Below are 26,013 nucleotides of genomic sequence, written 5' to 3' on the forward strand. Positions count from 1 at the left end.
TTGAAGAGCGACCAGCTCACACAGAAGGAAGTCTCAGTAGAAAAAAATTAAATGAACTATTTAAGCAATCAATCAATGGTATTTATTCAATAGTATTTATTGAGTGCTTACTATGTGCAGAGCACTGTACTAAGGGCTTGGAATGTACAATTTGGCAACAGATAGGGACAATCCCTGCCCATTGACGGGCTTACAGTATTTATTGAGTTTAGGTGGACCAAGGAAATATTGGGACCACTGAAAGAGTACTTGACTCTGTGTGTGCGTGTGTGTATCTGACTTATGTGCGTCTGTGTTTGTGTCTTAAAGGGTCTTTATAGATGAATATATTATATAAAATAACTGTTCTGTAGAATATATTATATCAAATAACTGTTATTTAGCATTTGGGGAAATAGAGAGGTGCTGGTTAGCCAAATCCCACCTACAACCAGAGCTTATCCTGCGATCCATTTCTAGGACCAATTTTGCATAATGTAGACTAGTAAATCTTAGTTAGGAATGAAATACTAACAGAAGCCGGCTAGCCTCAAGAAACAAGAAGCAGATTTCAGTGAGGAGGAGGGGCTCACCGATCAACTGAAACTGGACTTGAACACAGATATTTGGTGTATATTTGGGGATCGGTAGGGAGGATACTCTGCTGCCTGAAGATAGATCAATACCTTTGATGGTCTGGTGGTGTTTCCACAAAGTTCCATTCGGACAAAAATGGGAGAATTAAGGGCCCTTGTGGGAATATTAAAAATGCTAATGGCTAGAGTGATCCACTGGAAAGGATCAGACAACATAGTTTGTATAAACACACACACATTATACATTCACGGTCTGGTATTAGAAAACGATGATACCTAAAATGAGAAAAACACAGCCCTGTCTGGAAGAAGCAATTTATTCTCTTAAGGAATGTATTCCTTATAAATAAGGAATTTATTCTCGGAGAATCGGCATGAACTAGTGGATAGAGCACAGGCTTGGGAGTCAGAAGGACCTTATTTCTAATCCTGGTTCTGCCACTTGACTTCTGTGTGACCTTGGGCAAGTCACTTAACTTCCCTGCCTCAGTTATCTCACCCATAAAGTGAGGATTTAAAAAAGACTGTGAGCCTTATGTGGGACAGGGACTGTGTCCAACCTGACAACCTTGTATTTATCCCAGACCTTAGTACAGTGCCTAGTAAGCACTTAAATGCCATTTCAAAAAATTGCCAAAAAGCCCCCTCCACCTTCCGTACAGTTGAGAAGCTAATAAATGGGCAAGGCCAACTTGGCGATATGGTTTGGGAGGCGGCCTTCAGCTGTCCCGTGTTCTTAGTGGAGATAGGGAAAATGTGTGATAACCTGATAGCTCGTCAAGATTTAATTGTTCCTTCAATCTGCCCAAACTGGACACCCTTTGTGCATCATTCCCAAGGAGAAGAGAACTGCTGCCTTCTGAACAGAAGGTCACCACTCCTTCCCAGCAGGAGAAGGATATGAAAGGGAAGAATCCGTGGCCATCACTCAGGCACCATCCGAGCGGGGTAAAGGACTCTCTTGGGAGAGGAGAAATGCCATTTCCTGGATTTTGATGCAATCAAACACCAGATCTTCATCTGGTGAAGAGAGGAGATCTAGAACTAACCAGGTTCTGATATTCACATTTCTGATGAGTCAGGTTGAACATTCATGTCTGTTTAGCCCATTACTTCATGGAAGAGAAAAAAATGTTAGAAACGCATGATCTCTCATCCTTTTGTCACGAGCAGCTACGCACCCGGCAACTTCGGGAGCCCATGACAACGAGGGCTAAGGTGTCATGTATTTCTCCACCACCACCCGAGCCCCAAACAGAAACTCTGAGCAAGCAGGTGGAGAGGCTGATAGGTCTTCCGCCCACCAAGTTCAGCTCGTCAACACATTCCCCTCCGGGTTCTCTTCACCGGCGTGCGCGTGGGCCCGGAATACCATGCATGTGCAGTCATGTGGTGCCCCTGAATTCTCAACCTGTGTCTGGAAGATGCGTGAGATTCCATCCTTTTCCCATGTTGCAAAAACATGAGCCTGATTAGCTGGGGGTGAGGATTCCCTTATCTAACAGGGAGAAAGAAGGAACGTAATTAAACTTTATTTAATTGGGGAAAACGCAAGTACCACCTGCATTATTTCCCCCCCTTGGACAGGGGCTAACGTTACCAAGCAGAAGGAGGACCAGGCCACCAGGAGAATTCTCCATGAAGCATGAGGGACTCCTTTAAGATCCAAAAACTGTGTGCAGACACTCCTTATCTTCCTCAGCAAGTACTGACACTTCTTTTTCCAAGGGTGCATTTCAGCTGCTACTGGATTTCTTCCTCCTTAGAAGTTAAGGATCCCCTAGCACTTTGGACACTTCCTAAAGGGCTGTTCGAACCACAGGATCCATATTCAAAGCCACCTACCGTGTTCTCCATACAGAAATTATCCAGATAATCAAGGACCACCAATACAATTATCTGGGTATCTCAGCCCAAAAGATCCCAAACCCCATCTTGCTGAAATACTCAACTATTTGTATATTTGAGGGCCTGAGCTTTTCAGGAGATCCGGGGATGTAGCAACAGCAAATGTCTGCTGACTAACTAACAATAATTTGAGGGAGAGAGGAGATCTTAGCGGAAAATCTCCTTCCATGTCAACTCCTAATGTGTTCTGATGACTGTTTTGGCTAATGGGGGACTGGATCCTTAATAGCCTCTCTTGGGATCAATGCACTCCAACTCCAACATGGCAAAGAGGATGGAGATGTCATTCATCTTCTTTACCATTCTCATTTCATTCTCGTAACAGAATCCCGTGTTTGAGCTGCTTCGAGAGAGTAAAATTTACAATCGGGCGGGTACCTCCTCCCTGTGCTGCAGAAACGGACAAAATGGTAAGTTACGATTGCCAGCCCTCCAGGCCTTCTTTCTGCTGCACATGTTCCAACCTGGGGAAGCTATGTTCTCCCAGTATAACAAGAGAGACGGAGCCTGTGGTGACCTAATTCTGCTCCCAGAAACGTTCAGAAACATACAGAAACATTCAGAAAAGCACAGAAACCTTCAGAAACATTTTATAACAGAGGGATTGGCTCCGTGCATTGTAGTGAATGAACAAAATATAACAATAGCAATCGAGTTTAGACATGTTCACACCTAGGGTGATGGAGGAAAGGAAGGGAAAGGAAGCGGGAAAGAGGGGAAGGAGGGAAGGAGAAAGGGGAAGAGAGAGATACAAAGAGAAAAGTGGAAGAGAGAGATACAAAGAGACAGAGATTTGCACTTCCCCACATCTCAGAAATCAGGCTGAGTGTTTCTGGATCGTTGCAGTATGGTGAAAGGCAGCTCAGCTGGGAATTGTCCTTAGGGTGACTCTACACCCCTATATTGACGGGGAGTAGGAGCTTTCTCCTGCCTCTCTTTCCATCTCCCAGAAAGAGGAGCCCTTCAGACCCCATTCACCTCCTCATCCCAAAATGCAACGACTGGCTGTGGACTCCTGAGGGTTTAGAGGAATGAAAGACCTCAAACCGAGCAGGGAGCCAAGAGCTGGTGTGGTAGTCTGGGGAAAACTTTGGCTGAGGCCTATGCTGACCCTTGATGACCCTGGGGGGGTTTAGCCCCCAGCTGTCCTATCCACAGCAACCAGGCCTCCTGAGAAAGATACTCCTCCCCTACACCCAAGGCAGCATGGTCCTGGAACGCCCTCCCTCCTCACCTCCGCCAAACTGATTCTCTTTCCCTCTTCAAAACCCTACTTAAAACTCACCTCCTCCAAGAGGCCTTCCCAGACTGAGCTCCTCTTCTCCCTCTACTCCCTCTGTCACCCCCCCTTTACCTCTCCGCAGCTAAACCCTCTTTTTCCCCTTTTCCCTCTGCTCCTCCACCTCTCCCTTCCCATCCCCACAGCACTGTACTCGTCCGCTCGACTGTATATATTTTCGTTACCCTATTTATTTTGTTAATGAATTGTACATCGCCTCGATTCTATTTAGTTGCCATCGGTTTTTACGAGATGTTCTTCCCCTTGAATCTATTTATTGCCATTGTTCTTATCTGTCCGTCTCCCCCGATTAGACTGTAAGCCCATCAAACGGCAGGGACTGTCTCTATCTGTTGCCGACTTGTTCATCCCAAGCGCTTAGTACAGTGCTCTGCACATAGTAAGCGCTCAATAAATACTATTGAATGAATGAATGAATGAATGAATGAATACTGGAAAGAGCACAGGGCTGAGAGTCAGAGCTTTGTTCCAGTCCAGGCTCCACCACTGGCCTGCTCTGTGATTTTGAATAAGTCTCTCAACCTCTCTGGGCCTCAGTTTCCTCATCTGACTGCGAACCCTACGTGGAAGGGAGACTGTGTCTAACCTAATAAACCTGTAGCTACTCCCATGCTTAGAACAGTGCTTGACACATAGTTAGTGGTTAATGAATATCATTAATTAGTTAGGAGACCAAATACCTCTCTTGAGCCCCAAGGACAGACAGATAATTACTCTCCCCCTCATTCAAAGTCTTACTGAAGGCAAAGCTCCTCCAAGAGGCCTTCCCTGACGAAGCCCTCTTTTCCTCTTCTTCCACTCCCTTCTGAATCCCCCTTCCTAGCCCCACAGCACTTATGTACTTATCTGTAATTTATTTATTTATATTAATGCCCTTCTCACCCTCTAGACTGTAAGCACATGGTAGTCAGGGAATGTGTCTATGTTATTTTGTGCTCTCCCAAGCACTTAGTACAGTGCTCTGCACAGAGTAAGTGCTAAATAAATACAATTGAATGAATGAATGACAGCATCTGATGTGATTACCTTGTATCTACCCCAGGGCTTAGCATAAAACTTGGCACATATCATTATTATTAGTAGTAGTATAATTATTCTTATTAAGTGATTACTATGTGCCAAGTACTGTGCTAAGTACTGGGGGTAAATACAAGTTAATAAGGTTGGACACAGTCCCTGTCCCACATGGGACTCACAGTTAAGGAGGAGGAAGTGAGATTGAATCCCCATTTTACATATGAGGTAACTGAGGCCCAGAGAAGCTAAGTGACTTGCCCAAGGTCACCCAGCAGCCACATGGCAGAGCCAGGATTAGAACCCAGCTCCTCTGACTCTCAGACCTATGCTCTTTTCACTAAGCCAAGCATTATGTAAATATCATCATTACTACTTTTGCCCAAGACCTGTCAGACACTTAAGTAATAATAATAATAATAATAATGTTGGTATTTGTTAAGCGCTTACTATGTGCCGAGCACTGTTCTAAGCGCTGGGGTAGACATAGGGGAATCAGGTTGTCCCACGTGGGGCTCACAGTCTTAATCCCCATTTTACAGATGAGGGAACTGAGGCACAGAGAAGTTAAGTGACTTGCCCACAGTCACACAGCCGACAAGTGGCAGAGCTGGGATTCGAACTCATGAGCCCTGACTCCAAAGCCCGTGCTCTTTCCACTGAGCCACGCTGCTTCTCTGTAGCTGATTGTACTTCTTTGCCATAAGGGTCTCCTTTGGAGTCAGAAGGAACAGATCCAACCAGAAGCCCTCATCACTAGTGCTCCTGAGCAAGGCTGTCCCTAGGTAAGGGTCAGATGGTGACATTAACTTGGACCCCACACTCAAGGGGGTCCTGCATCTCCTGGCCCAGCAGAGCTGATGACCAGCCGCCAAGGGTGGGTAGGCGAGAGGAGGGAAGGGGTGAGTGGCCTCCTCCCTCTGTTGCCATTTGTGGCGACAACATGCTACAGTCCCGGGTACTGGGAGAGGTGGGCAGTATAGAGACCAGGACTACTATTACCAAATAATAATGATAATAATATTAATAATTGTGGCATTTGTTAAGCGCTTACCATGTGCCAGGAACTGTACTAAACCTTCAGGTGGGTTGGACGCATTCCCTGTGGGGCTCACAGTCTCAATCCCCATTTTACAGATCAGGTAACTGAGGCCCAGAGAAGTGAAGTGATTTGCCCAAGGTCACACAGCAGACAACTGGTGGAACTGGGATTAGAACCCACAACCTTCTGACTCCAAAACCCAAGTTCTATCCACTACGCCATGCTGCTTCTCTGCAAATAATAATAATTGTAGTACTTGTTAAGCACTTGTACCAAGCACTGAATTAAGTGCTGGAGTAGACAAAAGAAAATCCTGTCATACACAGTCCCTGTCCCATATGGGACTCACCGTCTAAGGGGACAGAGAAACAAGCATTTAATCCCCATTTGTCCAACAAGGACTCAGAAGCACAGAGAAGTTAAGTGACTCGCCCAAGGTCACACAGCCATCAGGTGGCAGGGGTCCTGCAGCTTGGTGGCAATGGAGTGCCAGTCCAACAACGAGGAGGGGATTCAGACTCTAAACCCAACTTCAGCTCCTTCCTAATCTCCCCGTCTGGGCTCACTGAACCCCACTACGGCCCTAGGGACACACTCCCGCTGCTCACTTTCAAATGAGAATCCGTCATCCTCTAGACTGTGGGCAGGGATTGTCTCTCTTTATTGCTGTATTGTACTTTCCAAGCGCTGAGTACAGTGCTCTGCACACAGTAGGGGCTCAATAAATACAACTGAACGAATCTGGTCATTTTGGGGTCTGCTGCTCCACTTCTGGTCTGGTCTTCCCGAGTCCCCAGCAGCCCTCCACCTTGTATCCTCCGCTGACCTCAACAGGCTCTCAGTCCATCCCAGCTTGACATAATGCAATACTATTTCCAGAGGGGTGGTCTCTGGACTTGATTCAAACAATTCAGCTTCCTCCTGAGAAACCAATTCTGTGTATTGATGTCTGAGATGACTGCTCAGGGGAATTCATAGTTGCTTTTCCAACTATCCTTACCCCTGCCGTTCCCAAAACTGCAAGCACAACTAAGGTAATCGCTGCCTTTCCTGCAACAGGCAAAGTCCGACTTCACCCTAGGAGGCCTAGCCTTGGCCGGAGAAATCTGTGACAGTGGAGATGCTAAGAGATCGGAACTAGAGTCAGGGGTTTAAAACACATGAAAAGTGGAAGGGAAGAAATGGGAGAACGGGGAGAAGCTGACACTGGAATTGCATCACGGTGATAGCATTTATTGAGCACTCACTGGATGTAAAGCACTGAACTAAGTGCTTTAGAAGTGTGAGACACAAAAAATGACATCCCCTGCCCATAAAGAGTTTACATTTTCATAGGGAAACAGACATATACATATTTATAAACAGAACTGTCAAAAATAAGTAACTGAATGTAAAAAAAAAACCAGGTATAATTAGGTGCTGAGGCTGGGTTTGTCTCCCCTCCTTCAAAGTCTTATTGAAGGCACATCTCCTCCGAGAAGCCTTCCCTGACGAAGCCCTACTTTCACACTGACTTCACCCCTTTATTCATCCCCCCTCCCAGCCCCACAGCACATATGGACATATCTGTAATTTCAGTTATTTCTATTAATGTCTGTCTCCCTCTGTAGACTGTAAACTCGTGGGCAGGGAATGTGATTGTTATACTATTATATTGTACTCTCCCAAGCACTTAGTACAGTTCTCTGCACACTTTAAGAGCTCGATAAATATGACTGACTGACTAAATACAGAAGTACTTGAGTTAGATGCTCAGAACGGTTTGAGGCCAAACGGAACGTACTCAGGCCTTAGATTTAAGCTCAGAGAAACAAACTGTGAACATACTACCATCAAAATCTGGAGCACATTTCCGGGCAGGGGATTGGAAATGAAAAAAAATTCCCCCACTCTGTACTCACTTGCTGGTGAGGTGGAGCTTAGGAGAAAGGCCATTTTCCCCGAAGATGGTGACGAAGACGTTAGCGTCAGTTCCGGCTCCCCGGACGTCCCCTGTCACGGTGACCACCTCGTACACTGGGAGATAAGAGCAGGAGGCAGGTCAGGAGACGGAAGGACTGACCTCTCCTTTTTAACCCTCCCTCTACCAGAGCTTCATGGAGGGGGACCATCTTCCTTCTAAGGCACCATCCTCACCTCCAGCTTCCCCCCAGGGCTGCCTACAGCTCTCAAGCATAAGAAGTCGTCTCTTCTCTGGTGGGGATTCAATCATTGCTGGGGAGCAGAGATGTCATGTGGTGATCCAGGAAATCAGTGGTGGAAGAAGAATTAGGGTGGAATTCTTGACCTCTTCCTTCACTAGACAGTTGGCCTGCTCGCTTTGGTTCCTGCACAGCAGTGGTTTCCAAGATGCCATTCCAAATCCCATCGACCCACCGTTTCCTCTTTATAAAGATGTTGGATTTTCATATTCCATCAAAAAATGTAAGTACTAATTGGGTTGTCTGTTGACTGGAAGCAGATTTCCACATAAACTTTATTTTCTAGAGCGTTCCATGTCCCTTAGATCAGAGACTTTGGTCTAGGTAGTTAAAGTGGGGATTTGAATTATTTGTCCCTTTCTTTTAATTTGCAAATCCCTCCAATTTTGTTGTGACTCTTTTTACCCTTAATAAAAAGGCCCCAAATCGCTACATAATTCCTCTAAAACATCCTTTAAAAGGTCGCTGGGTAAACAATCTTTTCTAATCTGATTTTATATTCTCTTAAAATGCTGGATGATATAAATTAGACAGAGCAATGTTCCATTACCCAACATGGGAAAAGGAGGAAGTCACTCAAGCTATAACATTGTAACCCCGGAAGTCAGAAACCAATGTTATCCATCCCTTATGCAGCACTAATGATTGCACCAATGCCAAATTCTTCATCTAAAGTTGGGAGCGATCCCCATGTCACTTGGGAATGGAGCAACCTAGTCAGGAAATCCCAAAGCCCCGAAACTGACCTTAAGAGGTCATGTGAGCCAGGCCCCTGCCTCAAAAGAACTTGCTCATTCCAGAGAGCTGGTGGACAATGTCCTTTCAATGAATGATTTCAGAATCAATCTGCCTACAGTATTTACTTTGCCAACTCTGTAATGAGCACTCTATTTCAGTCCACAGTATCACCATCGACAGCATTTACAGATTGCCAGTGGTGTGCAGAGGACCATATGAGGCTCTTGGTTAGGATTCGTAGTAAAGTAAAAGTATAACCAAGTGAAAGCTATAAACCCTAACCTTTAGGAAATTACAATCTCATGAAAGAGACAGGAAAAGACGCAAAATAATGCTGCTGTTGGTGGCAATGGGAGTTACCACAATTACACAAACATACAAAGACATGTAAAGCACAAGTAAGAAAAGCCTAGAAATGTATATAAACATTTCAGGACACGAGGACATTAGCAAAGAAACTTGAAAAATCATGACTGTGCTGCCCATCTGGGGATATCTGGTCACCAGAAGGCTACTCCTGTCTGTTCCTATGAGGAAAAGAAAAGAGTCTGGGAATATGGGAATGTGCACATAAAGGCCAGATTTGGGCAAGGATTTTAGAGGGATGGGCTTTGGAAAGAGACAGGCTCCAAAGAGGCCCAAAAGCTACCATTTGGGATCTATCAATCCCTGATCAGAAGAAACCCTGAGGTCTTTCCAAAATCTGGAAAGACTGGAAGTCCAGTTCAATAAGCCCCCCCAGGGTCACTCTAGAGTAGATTTAATAGGGTAGGGGCATCTATGGAACTATATAAATACTAAGGTGCATCCAGAGGTATTGGAGAGGCAAGAGTCAAGACTTTGGAGTGTCCATTCCACTTAACTGTTGTGGAGGATGGCTTAGTTCCATTTAACAGATTGGTCTTGGGTACAAATTCTACTCAGTCCTCCCAATCCAAAACATAAACTCCTAGATCTTGGAGCCCTAATCTGCAACTGTCCAACAGGCAAATTGGCAGGATTTTTACCAGCTTATCTTTCTCCCAAGTGATGGCCTAAGTCAAATCAATCAAATCCATTTGCCCTTTCCCCAGACAAATGTTATCTGGCAAGCTAGAAGCCTAGTAGGATTGTCCTGGGACCCCACAAGAAAGTTTGGATCTGTCTCAGAAGTTTGGGAGCTAGAGGATATCCTCCTTCACTCTCCCTGTCTGTTATTATTTGTTGTTGTAGTTGTTTTTCATATCATTTGTTAAGAGCTTACTATGTGTTCTACACGTTGGGGGTGGATACAAGATCATCAGGTCAGACACATAGGACTCGCAGTCCAAGTAGGATGGAGAACAGGTATTGAATCCCCATTTTTCAGTTGAGGAAACTAAGGCACAGAGAAGTGAAGTGACTTGCCCAAGTTCACGCAGCAGGCAAGTGGTGGAGTCGGGAATAGAACCCAGGTCCTCGGGCTCCCAAGCCTGTGCTTTATTCCCTAAGCCACGCTGCTTCAGTTCTGGAGTCAGTCAGTAAAATTGGCAAGCACAGGAATTCTAGACTCAGATCCCAGGAAATTGTAAAATCTCTTTCTCTAGAGAGCTCAGTAAGAGAGATTCAGGCTCTTTTGTTTGGGTTGGTTTAAGGGTAGGAGCGTGGGAGGGTCCTGGCGGGAGAGAAGCAGATGGATTAACTGACCCCCTCAGGGCCCTTCTAGCCCTCTGATGTCACCAGTTTTTTTTATTCATTCCAAAACCGCAGCAAAAACATTTCATAAAGTGAAATAAGATATTTTTAAGCAGGGTCCACCCTCGCCCCCTTCCCCGGGCTGCTGCTGAGACATTCCCTCTCCAGCCCCTGGCCTAGAGCACTGTCCATAGTGCTCTTTTATCTGACCCCAGCTGGCGGGTTCATAAATCTGGCTACCGACCAAAAACATCAGGCTAATTAGTCGATAGGGTCGACTGAGCACTCAGTGGGCACCGAGCCCAGTGCATAAAGAGAAGCAGCACAGCCTATTGTACCTATTGTACTCTCCCAAGTGCTTACTACTGCACTCTGGACACAGTAAGTGCTCAAAAAATAAAATTGATTGATTGATTGATATCTGTAATGTATTCATTTATATTAATATCTCTCTCCCCTTCTAGTCTATAAGCCCACTGTAGGAAAAGGACCATGTCGACCACCACTTTTATAATATACTCTCCTAAATGCTTAGTAGAGTGCTCTGCACTCAGTAAATACGATTGGTTGATTGATTGATTGATTGATTGATTGATTGATTGATTGACTCTGCCTAAGGGGCAGGGACAGACCAGGTGACTTATCCTACATTATTTTGAGGCTCAGACAGAGGTGTTGGTCTCTAGCCATGGACTCCGGCTGAAATGCCAATTGGCATAAAGGAGTCCAAAGCAAAAGACATTTGTCCACTAGGAATAACCAAAGTCAAGGTACAAACGGCCCGATGCCAGAGGGATCACAAGGGCTGGGCCAAGTCACCCTTTCTGAACAGGAAAATTACGTTTATCGGATCCAGTGTCAAATCTGAGTTCTTTTGGTGGGGGGGCTAGATTAAATGGCATTATATCCGTTTTCTCCCCCTTAATTCACCACTGTCATGAAAAATAACGATGTTATATGAGAACTAGGCCTGGGAGCGGAACAATTAATTGCTTTAAGTCAGCCATCACAACAAATTACATACCTAGAAGCCCCACTGTGAACACAAAAAAGAGGGCCGTCTGTCAAAACCACAGCAATTGTTTAATGAATCATGTTCCCCAAGATGAGGGTGTTAAGTGGTGTAAGAAATTATACACTGCAAACATGAGCCATCCCCTTGCATTGTCAGCCTCTGGCGCTTGCTTCTTTTGTGCTTCCGAGGGACACCACCGGTACCCGAGCTACAGCCAAATATGCATACAGCATCCTAGGACAAGGAAGGAAAAGCTCACAAGATGAACCGGCTAGACTGTTTTCCGTTAAAAGAAAAAATAATGGGCTATCAGGCCTCCAAGCCGAGCCATTGTCTCTTCCACCTCCCTCTCAGAAATGGCAAAGTGCAGCAAGTTTAAAGTTCCCTTGCATTTTGGGATGTCCATACTACAAATCCGAGCGTTCGAGTGGATTCACACTGAGCACACCATAAAAACAAAGGCACAGACCCCTGCGAATCTAGCGTTCGCTTTCAATGAATCTTAAGGGTTAAATGTCTTGGTGGAGTGCTGAGTTGAATGTGGAGTGTCAGCTCTATACCACAAGCACTTTTTTGAAGATTTGCACTTCACATTAACTCCCCTGGATCCAAGTGCACACGGGTACGGGCAGGAGTAGAGTGACGTGATCTTAGCTTCCAAGTCTGGCTGCTCGGGAAGAAATGTCAGACACAGTATAAAGATCCCCAGGAATAAACATAAGAAAAATAAGTAACACCATTGCTATGGAAACCCCACTGTAATTCAGCAAATGAAGCTTTAAATGCCTGGATTCAGATAATATGAAATAATAGGGCCTGCTGCTGTATTTCAATTAATGTTCGTCCTTTCATATTGGCACCAGGAAGCATCTCATTCGGATGACATCATTTAAAAAATGGAATATATGAAAGAATTAATATTTTGTAAATAATCTGAAAATGCTGCATTCTCTTTTTTATGGTATCTGTTAATCACTTGCTATGTGTCAAGCACCGTTTTGGACACATAATTAAATTGGATATACTTCTTGTCCCACATGGGGCTCACAGTGTAAATTGGAGGGAGAAGGATTTAATCCCCATTTTGCATTTGGGATTCACCCCATCCTCAGCTCCCCAGCAATTATATACATACCTCGAAATTATTTATTTATATTAACGTCCTTCTCCCTCTCTAGATAATAACTCATTGTGGGCAGGGAACCTGTGTACCTACTCTGTTGTATTTTCCCAAATGCTTTGTACATTGCCCTGCACACAGTAAGTGCTCAGTAAATATCATTGATTGATTTACAGATGGGGCAACTGAGGAACAGAAAAATTAAGTGACCTGCTCCAGATCATGCAGAAGTGTCACAGAACTCAGGTCCTCTGACTCCCAGGCTCTTGCTCTTTCCACTAGGCCAAGCTGCTTCTTTTGTGAGAATTTACTGTACTGAGGGGAGGATCAGCGGATCATTTAATGTTCTGAGACAGGAGCAACACTGGGAAGACCTGCAAGAATTAATGAGGTCTCAAAGACACTGGAGTGCAAAGGAGGAAATGGTGAATTGAAAGACATCATTGCTGTGACATTACTGAGTCAAACCAGCGTTCTGCTCAGCTCAGTTTTCTGTCTCCAGTGGGAGCAACAGGGTGGTTGGAAGAACAATGAGATGATCGCCCTTCTGGATCAAACCCTCAGAGCCACAAGGAGGGAAGGGACTGGGCCATTTTTCTGTCTATTAACCCCTCATGCATCATTCATCAATCAGTCAACTAGTCAGTGGTATTTACTGAGCACTTTCTGTAGACAGAGCATTGTTTTAAGTGCTTGGAAGAGAATACAATACAACAGAATAGGAAAACACTTTCCCTGTCCATGCATTATTTATTCAAACTCTCCTTAAGGGTTCTGTTTTTTTCGACCTCCCTATGATCAAAAGTTCCCCAGGCCTTCCACTTGCTTTTCTGTGTAAAGGCTATCCTGCTGTTTGCTTTGAACCTGTTTTGAACCTGCTTATTTTGAGAAGCTGGCCTCGTGGATAGAACACGGGCCTGGGAATCAGAAAGACCTGGGTTCTAATTCTGGCTCCACCACGTGTCTGTTGTGTGACTTTGACCAGTCACTTAACTTCTCTGTGCCTCAGTACTGCACCTGTAAAATGAGGATTAGGACTGTGAGCCCCATATGAGACATGTACTGTGTCCAACTTGTTAAGTTTGTACCTACCCCAGTATCTAGTACAATGCCTGGCACATAGGAAGAGCTTAACAAATACCATAAAAACAAACAAACAAGCAAACAAAAAACCTGGAAGCTTCAAATGTCAGTGAAAGTCCCCTCATCTTGTCGAAGAATTCAGTGATCAGCAGTTCCATGTTGGCCCTGTCCACACCCTCCATGCCTGCCATGTGATCTTGGACATGTCATTTAACTTCCCCGTGCCTCCACTTTCTCATCTGTAAAATGGAGATTAAATTCCTTTTCTCACTCCCTGTTAGACTGTGAACCCCATATGAGTCACGGACTGTATCTGATCTGATCGTATCTGTATCTGATCTGATCGTATTAAATCTACCCTAGTGCTTGGTACATAGTAAGTGCGGAACAAATACCAAAATATCATCTATGCTTGTCAGTGTTATTGAGATAGAATCTATCCTTGAAATCAATGAATAGTTCAATAAATCATACTTACTGAGTGCTCACTGCATACAGAGCACTGTACCAAGCTCTTGGGCGAGTACAGTACAACTGAGTTGGTAGATATGCTCCCTGCCTACAAGGAACTTAGAGTCTGAAGTGGGAGAAGAAGCAGTATGGCTTAGTGGAGCGAGAATGAGCTTGGGAGTCACAGGTTGTGGGTTCTAATCCCAGCTCTGCCACTTGTCAGTTTTGTGACTTTGGACAAGTCACTTAACTTCTCTGCGCCTCAGTTACCTCATCTGGAAAATGGGGATTAAGACTGTGACCCCCACCTGGGACAACCTAATAACCTTGTATCTCTCCCAGCGCTTAGAACAGTGGTTGGCACGTAGTAAGTGCTTAACAAATACCATCATTATTATCATTATTATTGTTAATAATATAAATGAATAAATTATGGGTGTGTGCATAAATGCTGTGGGTCTAAGGATTGCTGCAAATCCAAGTGAGAGGGTGACTCAGAGGGGAGTGGGAGAAGAAGAAACAAGGGTTTATCGCTGGGTCCATGGAAATCCAGTAGTGCACCTACTCTAGTCCTTTGCCATTTTGATGAATTTTGCTCAGGTAGCAGTGGGTACATGGGAAAAGATATATCCCACTTCCAGCAGGACACTCACTTGCATTTTTTAGTGTTTCTTTTTACGGTATTTGTGAAATGCTTACTATGTACCAGGCACTGTACTGAATGCTAGGGCAAATATAAATTAATCAGGTTGGACACAGTCCACATCCCACATGGGGATCACAGGTCTTACAAGTCACAAGTCTCATGAGTCACATCTACTTTACAGATGTGGTAGCAAGGCACAGAGAGGTTAAATGACTAGCCCAAGGTCACACAGCGGACAAGTGGAAGAACTAGCATTAGAACTGAGGTCCTCTGACTCCCAGGCCCATGCTCTATCCAGTAGGCCAGCCCGCTTCTCGTGGTGCAGGGGTAGTGATAGTTTGCACTGACCCTGCCATATTCACAAGAAGCAACATAGCTTAGCGGAAAGAGCCCGGGCTTGGGAATCAGAGGTCATGGGCTCTAATCCTGCCTCTGCCGCTTGGGCAAGTCACTTCACTTCTCTGTGCCTCAGTGACCTCATCTGGAAAATGGGGATGAAGACTATGAGCCCCATGTGGGACAAACTGATGATCTTGTATCCCCCCAGCGCTTAGAAAAGTGCTTGGCACATAGTAAGCACTTAACAAATACCAGCATTATTGTTACTATATTCTTATCCTTGGGCCCTGGAGTGAGGCAGCAGATAAGGAGAAAAGGTATCGTTTCTGGTCCAGAATAAAGTATCTCTGCGACCTCAAAAACAGTAGGCAAAGCTGCGCCGCCATCCATCTAATAAGCCATCTTGGAGTACCATACTCAAAGTGGTGGCTTAGCAAGGACCACAGGAGTCTTCTCCTCACCCAGGAGAAAACTAAAATAATAGGAAACCGTTAACCACACTCCGAGACAGGGTCCCAGTTCCATCACTTTCTAGGGTAGCTATTTGTCTGCTTTATTTTGGACAGTCTTTTATTTTATTTTACCGTGTTAGTGTTTCATCTCTCCTTATGTGTCTGTCACCAGTCCCCTCTCCCATCCGGCATTCTGAAATGGTGAGCTTCCTGAAGGCCAGGGACCATGTTTAATTCCCACTTGTATATTCCTTCTCAGTCAATCAATCAATGATATCTATTGGTGTGGTATTTTTAAGCGCTTATGGTGTGCAGACCACTCTACTAACTCTTGGGAAAGTAGAATATAACAGAGTTGTTGACATAGTCCCTGCCCACAGTGAGTTTACAGTCTAGAGGGGGAGACAGACAATACTATAGGTAATCTGTAGTATATAATTTAAGGATATGTGCATAAGTGCAGTGGGTTTGAGGGTAAGATAAATATCAAACGTCCAAAGGTCACAGATACAAATGCGTAGATGATGCACATATATATATACAAACACACATATACATGTATATACAAGGACACACTCACACACACAAATATATTCTGAACCATCTATGCACTTGGATCTGTAACCTTTGGGCATTTGATATTTATATATCATAGAAATAATATGTGTTTGTCCTTGCATCTATCTTTATGTGTGTGAAGATACATATTTTATTTTATAGTTTACATATTATTCATTCAGTTGTATTTATTGAGCGCCTACTGTGTACAGAGTACACTAAGCACTTGGAATATCACATACATATATTTTCTCTTCATATTTGAAGAAGACATCACTGAAGATTAAGTTCACTTATGAATGTGAGTGTGTGTGACTGGTCACACTGGGTGCAAAAATAAAGTTCTCTCTTGTGTTATCATCCTTAATGATGTTGATAGCACCTGGCTCTGTTTTCTCTTATGCTTCCTCCTCTATCTTTCCTTAGGAAGCGACTGCTTTGTGAGAGCTCCTCCCTTTTTATCGGCAGTAGGCCAGGCAGATCCGCCCTCCCAGTTTCAGCCAGACCGCATCATTGTCTGAGATTCTGTTTCACTGGGTCGGGGCACTTAGTACAGTGCTCTGCAAACAGGAAGCGCTTAAGGAATATTATTATTACTACTTTTACAACTCATCACACGGAACCCGCCCCGTTACCTCAACTGATAGCCTGATTAGGCAGTGCAATGTGATGGGGCTGTGGGGTGGTTCGCCTTCTTCCCCCAAAACACTCACACACACTCACACAGGGAATGCCTCTGAGGACATCCCCTTCGAATGCAGAGGGCAGTCCCAAACAGGGCAGCCCCCTCAGCCTCAGCCTCCGCCGTCTCTCTTCCTTTGTGTGGAACAATAATTTCCCAGAAATCTCCCTTTCGCTTGGTAGGCCAGGGCCCCCACTAGGAGCTGCGGACCAGTGTTGTCCGTGAATAATGGATCCCGGAGGAGACACAGATGCCTCTGTCTGCAACCTCACCCAGGCTCCCTCGTCCCAGTTCCATTATGCCCGGTTCATGGAATTTAAACCTCCCGATAAGTCACTCTCCTAAGTGGTTCAACCACAGCTAGGACAGTGGTTAAACCCCCTGGATTAGGAAATTCAATAGACTAATGCAGAGCAACAATAGGGAGGCTCAACACTACACCATTAAGTGATTGGCAGGACTGTGAAGTGACTGAGCTGTTGTTTCTCTGCTGTAATTGTACCCCGCTGGGGTCATTAGCCAGACTGGTGTGGGAAACAGATATCGGGCATCCCCTGCTGGGTAATCTGCCAGCCTCCAACGGAGGTGCCATCTTGACCACATCTCTACCAATCACTCATTCACATCTTTTGAGCACTTACCGTGTGCAGAGCACTGTCCAAAACATTTGGGAGAGTTCAATGTATGAGAGTTGATAGACGTGGTCCCTGCCCACAGTGAGTCGATAAATCAATCATATTTATGTATGTGTATATTATACACTATATATATATATATATATATATATATATATATATATATACAGTGTGTAAAGCACTGTATTAAGTCTTGGGAGAGTTCAACACAACAGAGTTTTTAGACCTGTTCTCTGCCCAACAACACCATGGCCTTGTGGATAGAGGGTGGGCCTGAGAATTAGATGGTCATGGGTTCTAAACCCCACTCTGCCACTTTTCTGCTGTGTGACCTTGGGCAAGTCATTTCACTTCTCTGTGCCTCAGCTACCTCATCTGTGAAATGGGGATCGACACTGTGAGTCCTACATGGGACAGGGACTGTGTCCAACCTGATTTACTTGTAACCACCCCAGCGCTTATTACAATGCCTGGCACACGATAAACACTTAACAAATACCATGATTATTATTATTATTATTACAGAGAACTTACAGTCTAGAGGCGGGGAGAGACGTTAATATTAATGAATAAATTATGGAGATATATGTAAGTGCTGTGGAGTTGAGGGAGGAGTGAATAAAGGGTGCAGGGCCTAATCAGGGAAGGCCTCTTGAAGGAGATGCACTTTCAGTAAGGCTTTGAAGGTGGAGAGAGTGGTTGTCTGCCAGATATGAAGAGGGAGGGCATTTCCAGACCAGAGGCAGGCCGTGAGTGAGAGGTTGGTGGTGAGATAGAATAAGAAGGTTAGCACTGGAGGAGTGAAGCGTATGGGCTAGGTTGTAGTAGGAGATCCTGGAGGTAAGATAGGAGGGGGCAAGGTGATTGAATGTTTAAAGCCGACGATAAGGAGTTTCCGTTTGATGCAGAGATGGGTGGGCAGCCCCAGGAGGTTCTTCAGGAGTGGGGAAACATGGAGCTCCTAGAGCACAGTGATGATAACTATTAACTCTATGGCACTTTCCCAAGGGCTTAGTACAGGGATCTGAAAGCAGTGAAAACCAGCATGGCCTATTGGATAGAGCACGGGCCTAGAAGACAGAGGACCCAGGTTCTAAACCAGTTCCACCACTATCCACCGGGTGACCTTGGGCAAGTCACTTCATTTTACTTGGAAATCTTTTTCAGGTTCCCCTCCACCCTGCCAGTCCACCCAGAGTGTCCTGACTTTGCTCAGCCCCTCCCTCCATCTTGCCTCAGAGTCTCCTGCTTCCCCCATCAACCCCTTCATTGAACTCGCTAATTCCCCGCAGGCAGGACTGTGAACCATCTCTCCTGGCTGCCGATACTAAAACAACATGCTTCAGGCTCTGATTCCAGCAATTTGCAGGCTTAACATGTAGCGGAGGCGAGTGTTCAATTAATCAGCTCCCGTGATGTTGTGCCAATTGCATCGACGGGCAGGATCGAGAAGCCCCCCGAAACAATTCTCTGCTTCCGAGTGAGGCAGTGGCTTGCAGAGGGCCAGGGTGCTGATAAGGAGAAATGTCGGATATTTCTCTCCTGCTGTGGTTCCAGGGAGTTTGCTGATGCTTGAGGGGATGTGCCCTGAGTCCTTTAAAGCAGCTTGGCTGCTGAGAAAGATTTGCAAACAGTACAGCTTTATTTTTGAGGCAGTCTCCCTACCATTTGAGTTGTTTTGTGGAGTTCTCCTACCACTAGAGTTTAAGCTCCTAGAAGGCAGCGTCGGTATCTATGAAGGCCAGAGCACTTTCCCAAGGGATTAGTACAGGGATCTGAAAGCAGTGAGAACGGTATGGCCTAATGGATAGAGCACGGGCCTGGGAGACAGATGACCTAGGTTCTAACCCAGCTCTGCCACTTGTCCACCGCGTGACCTTGGACAACTCACTTCACTTCTCTGTGCCTCAGTTACCTCATCTGTAAAATAGAGATTAAGACTGTGAGACAGGGACAGGGACTGTGTGCAACCTGATTAGCTTGTATCTACCCCAGAGTTTAGTACAGTGCCTGGCACATAGTGAGTGCTTAACAAATACTATAAAAAAAGTGTTCAATAAATAACACTTACTTATTGATTGACCAGTCACTGTATGTATTCTGCAAGTCTCTAAAATGACTCTAATTCTACTCAAGCCTCTAAAGTGAATTATTGTGGTACTTGATTTACTGAGAGAAGAGGGCGATCTGTTTTCCTTCCCGTTCGCTTCAGGTAACTATTGAGTTTCTTCAATGTAAATGGTTTATTTAGTGTTAATTTCTGTGTTCCTGTAAGCGTTGCTTTAGTTCTCCATTCTTTATCGCTCAGATGTTCCCACCAGAAGAGCTCTGAAATTTCAGGAATGGTATCAGATGCTACTGAGGGGGTTCTCTCCAAAAAGTGAAAAACACTGCTCAAGTCCAACTCATAAAGGGGGAAAGGGAGAATGGGGAGGACGGGAAAGAGAAAGAAGAGGAGGAAGAAGAAAAAAGAGAGGAGGAGAAGGAGGAAGAGGAAGAGAAGGATCAGGAGGAAGTGGAGCAAGATGAAGAGGAGGAGGAAGAGAAGGAGGAGGAAAAGGAGAGGAGGAAGGAGAGATGATGAGGCATAGGCAGCACCCCTCAACCATCTGTCCCCCATCTATGGCAGAGAGAGCCATAGACCCAGCCATTCTAAATCAGAGGCTTCAGAAATACGCTGGAATCAAGGCTTGGGGCCTATAGTTAAATCCCTTGACTCCACAAAGCCCAGAGTCTGTAAAGTCTGGCCAGCCAACACAACCTCATTTGTGAAACAAACTGTCTTGTCTCCTGAGGGCCCATAGAGTCCGCCTCACTCATCATGGATCAGAGAGCACAGTCGAGGCTCTCTTCTCAGCTCCAGCACCCCGGAACCTGGCCCACCCCAACCGACATCTCCCCGGGAGCCCAGGCAACGGTACCAGCAGCTGGACGGCCAAAGGTTTTGCAGCCAGGCACAGCAGATAAACAGTCCTCCAAACCCGCCTGTTCGGCAGGGAAGACAAGAGCCACGATCTGTTCCAACTGTTACTGACGCTACTCACTGCCTGCTCACAGCACCTGGCTGCTTTGTCTGCTTGTTCCCCAAGTCATCAATCCACTGTCGCCCTGTTCTTGCCCCTCCTGGCTATTAAAGAGGGAGAAGGAAAGCGGCAAGCCAGCCGGCATCTAATCTGGCCCGATCCATCATTCCTTCCTTCTCCCTTCCCGTTTCAGGCCAAGCGGCAAGCTGGGTGCTGAAAACCCCCTCCGGCTGCTTGGGGTGCGGGAGGAGGGGGACTTACTACCCGAGAGAAGGGGGGAAGGGGATGGTGGGAATCAAATTAACAATAGAGGCAAGATTTCACAATGCCAGAAGGTTGGAAGGTCCCTGTGAGAGAGGGAGGGGAGGAGAGAGCGAGAAAGAGACAGACAGAGACAGAAAGACACAGAGACAGAGACAGAGGTAATGACTTTAATAAATGATAGCAGCCCCATTTCATTCATTCATTCATTCATTCATTCACTCACTCGTATTTATTGAGCGCTTACTATGTGCAGAGCATTATACTAAGCACTTGGAATGTACAATTTAGCAAAAGACACAGTCCATGCCCAACAACGAGCTCACAGTCTCAAAGGGGATACAGACAACAAAATAAAACAAGTAGTCAGGCATCAGTACCATTTAGCAATGCTGGGGCCAAAATCTAGAGCATTTCTCTCTCCTAATGACCTGGACACATACTTCATCAATAAGATTGAAACCATCAGCCATAACCTCCCTAAAATCTCCTCTGGTCCTCTACAGTCTTCACCTTCTCCACCTCCCTCTTTGACTCTCCCAATATTCCTTTCAGTATCTCAAGAGATCTCTTGCCTCCCCTCAAAATCTACCCCCTCCACCATCCCCTCAAAACTTATTAAAACCTTGATCCCTCCCTTCTTCCCTCCTTGACTTCCATATTCAATTGTTCACTTTCCAATGGCTCTATCTATTTATATGTGGCCTGTGGAAAGAGTGCAAGCCGGGATTCGGGGGACCTGGACTCAAATCCCGGTTTCACCACTTTGTCTGCCATATGACTTTGACTTGCCCAAAGCCTAAGCTTCCTCCTGAAACTGACGGGCAAGCCCTAAGGAAGTGTTATGGCCTAGTGCATAAAGCATGAGCCTGGCAGTCAGAAGGACCTAGGTTTTAATACCAGCTCCGTCATGTATCTGCTGTGTGACCTTGGACAATTTACTTAGCTTCTCTGTGCCTCTGTTCCCTCATCTGTAAAATGGGGATTAAGATAGTGACGCCCATGTGGGACAGACTGTGTCCAACCTGATCAGCTTGTACCTACTCCAATACTTCCAACAGTGCTTGACACATAGTAAATGCTTAACAAATACCATCTTTACTATTTTTGTCCTCTGCAAAATGGGAAGCGGCTTGGTTTAATGGAAAGAGCATCAGTTTGGGAGTCGGAGGATGTGGGTTTTAATCCCAGCTCCGCCACCTGTCTGCTGTGTGACGGTGGGCAAGTCACTTAACTTCTCTGTGCCTCTACCTCGGGCAAGCCACGTAACTTCTCTGTGCCTCCGTTACCTCATCTGTAAAATGGGGATTAAGACTGTGAGCCCCACATGGGACAACCTTGGTGCTTAGAACAGTGCTTGGCATATTGCACTTAACAAATATCATAATTACTCTTATTATTACTGTTTCCACTGCCTCTTTGTTGTCTTGCCCCCACCCCTATAGGGGCAAAATTGAGAGAGGGGAGAAGAGGAGGTGTTAGGGAGAAGGAACGGAAGTCTTCTGAGCCCTGCTTTGGCTTCCAACTCTCCCCCTTCTCTACCACTGTGACCATCCCCACTTTCCTCATCCCAACCTAGCTCCCGGGACAGGTGTCGGAGTGAGCGGGTGGTGCTCGGTATAAGAAGCCTCATCAGCAGGGAGGTCCGCTGAGCTGGAGCAGCAAAGAAAAGGACATAAAATAGATCTAGATTGCAGGAAGGTGTAGGAGGACCAGGGTGATAAAATAGCAGTTTGGTGAGGAAAGAGGAGCTGGGAAAGCTTTGGAAAGGAGGAGGGTTGAACCAGAAAGGGTGGGGTGGCACTTGTTTGAAGAGTTCTTTAATGTTGAGACCTGAAGTTCAATCGCTTTGAGAGGAAATAGTTTCCGCTGGAATGATGTGGTCCCCGGTCCCCCTCCGCACGGAACAGGCCTCCATTTTTTTTATGGTTGTTAAGCTCTTACTACGTGCCATGCACTGTACTAAGCGCTGGTGTAGATACCAGTTAATCAGGTTAGATGCAGTCCCTGTCCCACGTGGATCTCAGAGTCTAAACCCCAATTTAGGTGAGGAAACCGAGGCAGAGAGAAGTGAAATGACTTGCCCAATGGTCACTCAGGAGGCAAGTGGCGGAGGCAGGACTAGAACCCAGGTCCTTCTGACTCCCAGGCCTGTGCTCTATCCACAAGGCCATCCTGCTTCTCACGTTGCCTCCTGCTGCTCTAGTGGGCTGGGGTGCCTTGTCCCCGCCTGTCCTCCTACATGGCACTTTCAATACCTTCAGCTCAACTGAGCACTGGTTGGGAAAGGCCCAGAAAAGAGCATAAAATGGCCTTACAGGGTGGTGCGAGAAGTGTCCGATGGAGACCTCTCCAAGCTACAGCAGTCAGTAGGCTTTAATCGGGTAACTGGAGATGAGGTCCTAAGTGAAGGGAGTTCACTGGTTTCAGACAAGAATAGCTCGCAACTGAAAGTTTTCCATGTTCCTCCTGAAGAAAAGTCTCTTCTGTTGGTCCAAACCTGTCAGAACCAGCAAATTCAGGGAGAGAGGACGATCTAGACTGTAAGCTTTGTTCCCTGTGTCTACCAACTCTATTTTCTTTCATGGGATTTGTTAAGCACCTACTATGTGTCAAACACTGCTCTAAGTGGGATTAGAATCCAGGTCCTCTGACTCCCACGCCTGTGCTAAGGCCATGCTATTTCTTAAAAAAAAGGCAAAATCATTCAAATTCAGTTCTGAGGGCAGATATTTTTCCATTGTTAAACCAACTGGATTAAATGCAACAATAACCCCCAACTCTCAGACCAATTTTTCTCCCTTTTTCTATGTCTTCCTTCTCCCCTCCCCTTCTCTGCCCCAGCTCTATTGTGAAAATAAATAGACTGTGTTCTTTGGAAGCAAAAATGGGCGGGGAAAACAAGTCATCGTTCCTATGACCCTGTTATATGAATTCAAGGAATCCACTCCTCCCTAAGGTAATCAGTTCACAATACTCAGTCCAACATCAGGTCGCAGGCAATGGGTCACAGCATCCAGGCAGGGTGAGAACATCAGCAGCCACCCCTCAGAGAGCAACAACTGAGTCTACAAAACTTTTAAAGCACCTAGGAAACCGAGAGGAGGGGGAAAGGTTGAGCCGAAAGGTCGAGCCCCGTGGATTGTGGCTGAATTGCACTACATGGATTTTCATCAATCAGTCAATCCTATTTACTGAGTGCTTAGTATTTCCAAAGCACTATACTAATCGCTTGGGAGGGTACAATATAACAATAAAACAGATGCATTCCCTGCCCACAGGGAGGATACAGTCTAGAGGGGGAAACAGACATTAATATAAATAAATAAATTACAGCTAGGGGCATAAGTGCTGTGGGCCTGGGAGGGGAGATGAATAAAGGGAGCAAGTCACACAAGGTCAATGCGTCCTGCTGCATAAGTCTGACATCTGGGAAACGGCAGAGCCCAGAAAGCTCTGGGGACCACTGAAAACCCACTCTCTTCTCATGAATCTTGGACATACAAACATTTCTCTCACAACATCATAGCTGTTTTCCTGCAAACCCCAAGCACCATGTTATGTTATCGATTGTTTCAGCGGGAAATAGTTAGGGGAAAGGTATTCGATGACAATTGAAATAGTACGTTGCTTCCACTACAACCAGTGAAATTGAGGAAGCTTGAGGAAGACAAAAAAACAGTCTTGTAAGTCTGTTTCCAGCTTTATAACACTAAACCTGGAAGTGAACGATTGAACTTCACATGGTTATCTAACATTTCTCTGAAACTTATCAGTGGTCATTAGGACTTTTGGGGGAACTAATTTGCATTGCTTAAAATCCCCTTATAGTAAGCAATGACTTTATAACTCTAGTTTCCTTTGAAATGCTAAAAAAAGGAGTGATAACATGATCTCACAATCCTATAGTCCGCATTCCTGACAGAGCCCCCCATCCTTTATAACCAATTCACTATTGATTCTCAGCTAAATTATATCATAACTCTATTCCCCTATCCTTTCATCCAATTTTATTCAAAATTCCATATTGAAAAAAGGTGTTATAAGAGAAATGAGAAACAGCATGGCCTAGTGGAAAGAGCATGGTCCCCGGAGTAAAAAGACCTGGATTCTAATCCTGGCTCTGCCACAGGTAGGCGGTTTGACGCTGGGCAAGTAACTTAAATTCTCTGTGCCTCAGTTGCCTCATCTGTAAAATGTGGATGAACACTGTGAGCTCTATCTGGGACAGGGACTGTGTCTAAACAGATTATCTTGTACCTACCCCGGCACTTAGTACAGTGCCTGGCACATAGTAAGCACTTAAGAAATACCATTGAATTAAAAATGACCATACCTGCTCCCTGCTTCACTCTGCCTTGGGACATGGTAAGACCTTGGGACAGCAGTATGGAAAAAGGGGGCACCAACCACCGTCATCTTGAGAAAGGTTTTGAATCCTGGTAATTATTGGGAAACGGGGCAGGGCAAGCCTATGCCCCTGAGATCATATCTGAACCCCCCACTTACAGCTCCCATCCCCCATCTCTCCAGAAAGGCCAGAAGCAAACAAGCTCACCTTTATACTGATAGTACTCATGTTCTAATTCACCAGAATCGTCCGACTCATAATTCAACAGCTCTTGCTCATAGAGTGCTATGAAGTTAATTTCTTTCTTCCTTCCGCCCTTTTTCTTTTTGCCTTGCATGCTGAGTCCTTTCACTTCATTATTATTTTGTCCCTCCTTGGCTCTTGGATCTCTTTTGCTCCTTCTGGCCCTTAGCTCTTTCGCTATTTCTTGGGTCCCCCACAGACCTCTCCTTTGGAGTCTTCTTTCTCAGGCGTCAATTCTTAGCATTGCCCTTAGCCCCCAGTTTAGTTTGATTCTTTCCCGTCTCCCTCTGAGTCTCTTCCTTCACTTCCTAGACTCCCTTAGTCTGTCTCTGCTGTCTCCATCAACCTGTGGGGTTTCTCCTTGGGGAGGAAGGGAGTCATCATTTATTCATAGACCAAGATAATTCACTGTTTCTTTATCTCCCCATTGCCCCCTCCCATCCCTCTCTCCAGTCTTCTGGCCAGAGTCAAGTCTCCAGGGGGTCTGTATTGTCCCCATAGGCCAACCCAGCCTGGGCCTTGGCCAAAAAATGGATCAGCCAGGGCACTTATAGTCTTCACTCCTCTGTGTCTAGGTAGTCAAGAAGTAAATAAACAAACATCTAATAATCCCATGACACACTTTGCCCTCTGCCCCTCTCTATTTCTCTGTCTCCTCCTCCTCCTTCTTCTCCTCCTCTTTCTGTAACAGCCTCAGGTGCCTCATGAAAAATTACTTAAAGCT

At 45.5% G+C, this 26,013-nt stretch overlaps 1 protein-coding gene across 1 annotated transcript in view; it reads right to left on the bottom strand.

Moving 5' to 3' along the window:
• Positions 1-25,383, bottom strand: part of LOXHD1 (lipoxygenase homology PLAT domains 1) — a 247,851-nt gene extending 222,468 nt beyond the window's left edge. The window contains exons 1-2 of the mRNA XM_029059328.1: positions 25,254-25,383; positions 7,741-7,855 (exon numbers count right to left, since the gene is read on the bottom strand). Of these exons, the coding sequence (XP_028915161.1) occupies positions 7,741-7,855; positions 25,254-25,383 (245 nt within the window). The remainder of the gene's footprint in view (positions 1-7,740; positions 7,856-25,253) is intronic.
• Positions 25,384-26,013: the final 630 nt, after the last annotated feature.

The sequence above is a fragment of the Ornithorhynchus anatinus genome, chromosome 3, assembly GCF_004115215.2.
Source record: "Ornithorhynchus anatinus isolate Pmale09 chromosome 3, mOrnAna1.pri.v4, whole genome shotgun sequence".
NCBI lineage: Eukaryota > Metazoa > Chordata > Mammalia > Monotremata > Ornithorhynchidae > Ornithorhynchus > Ornithorhynchus anatinus.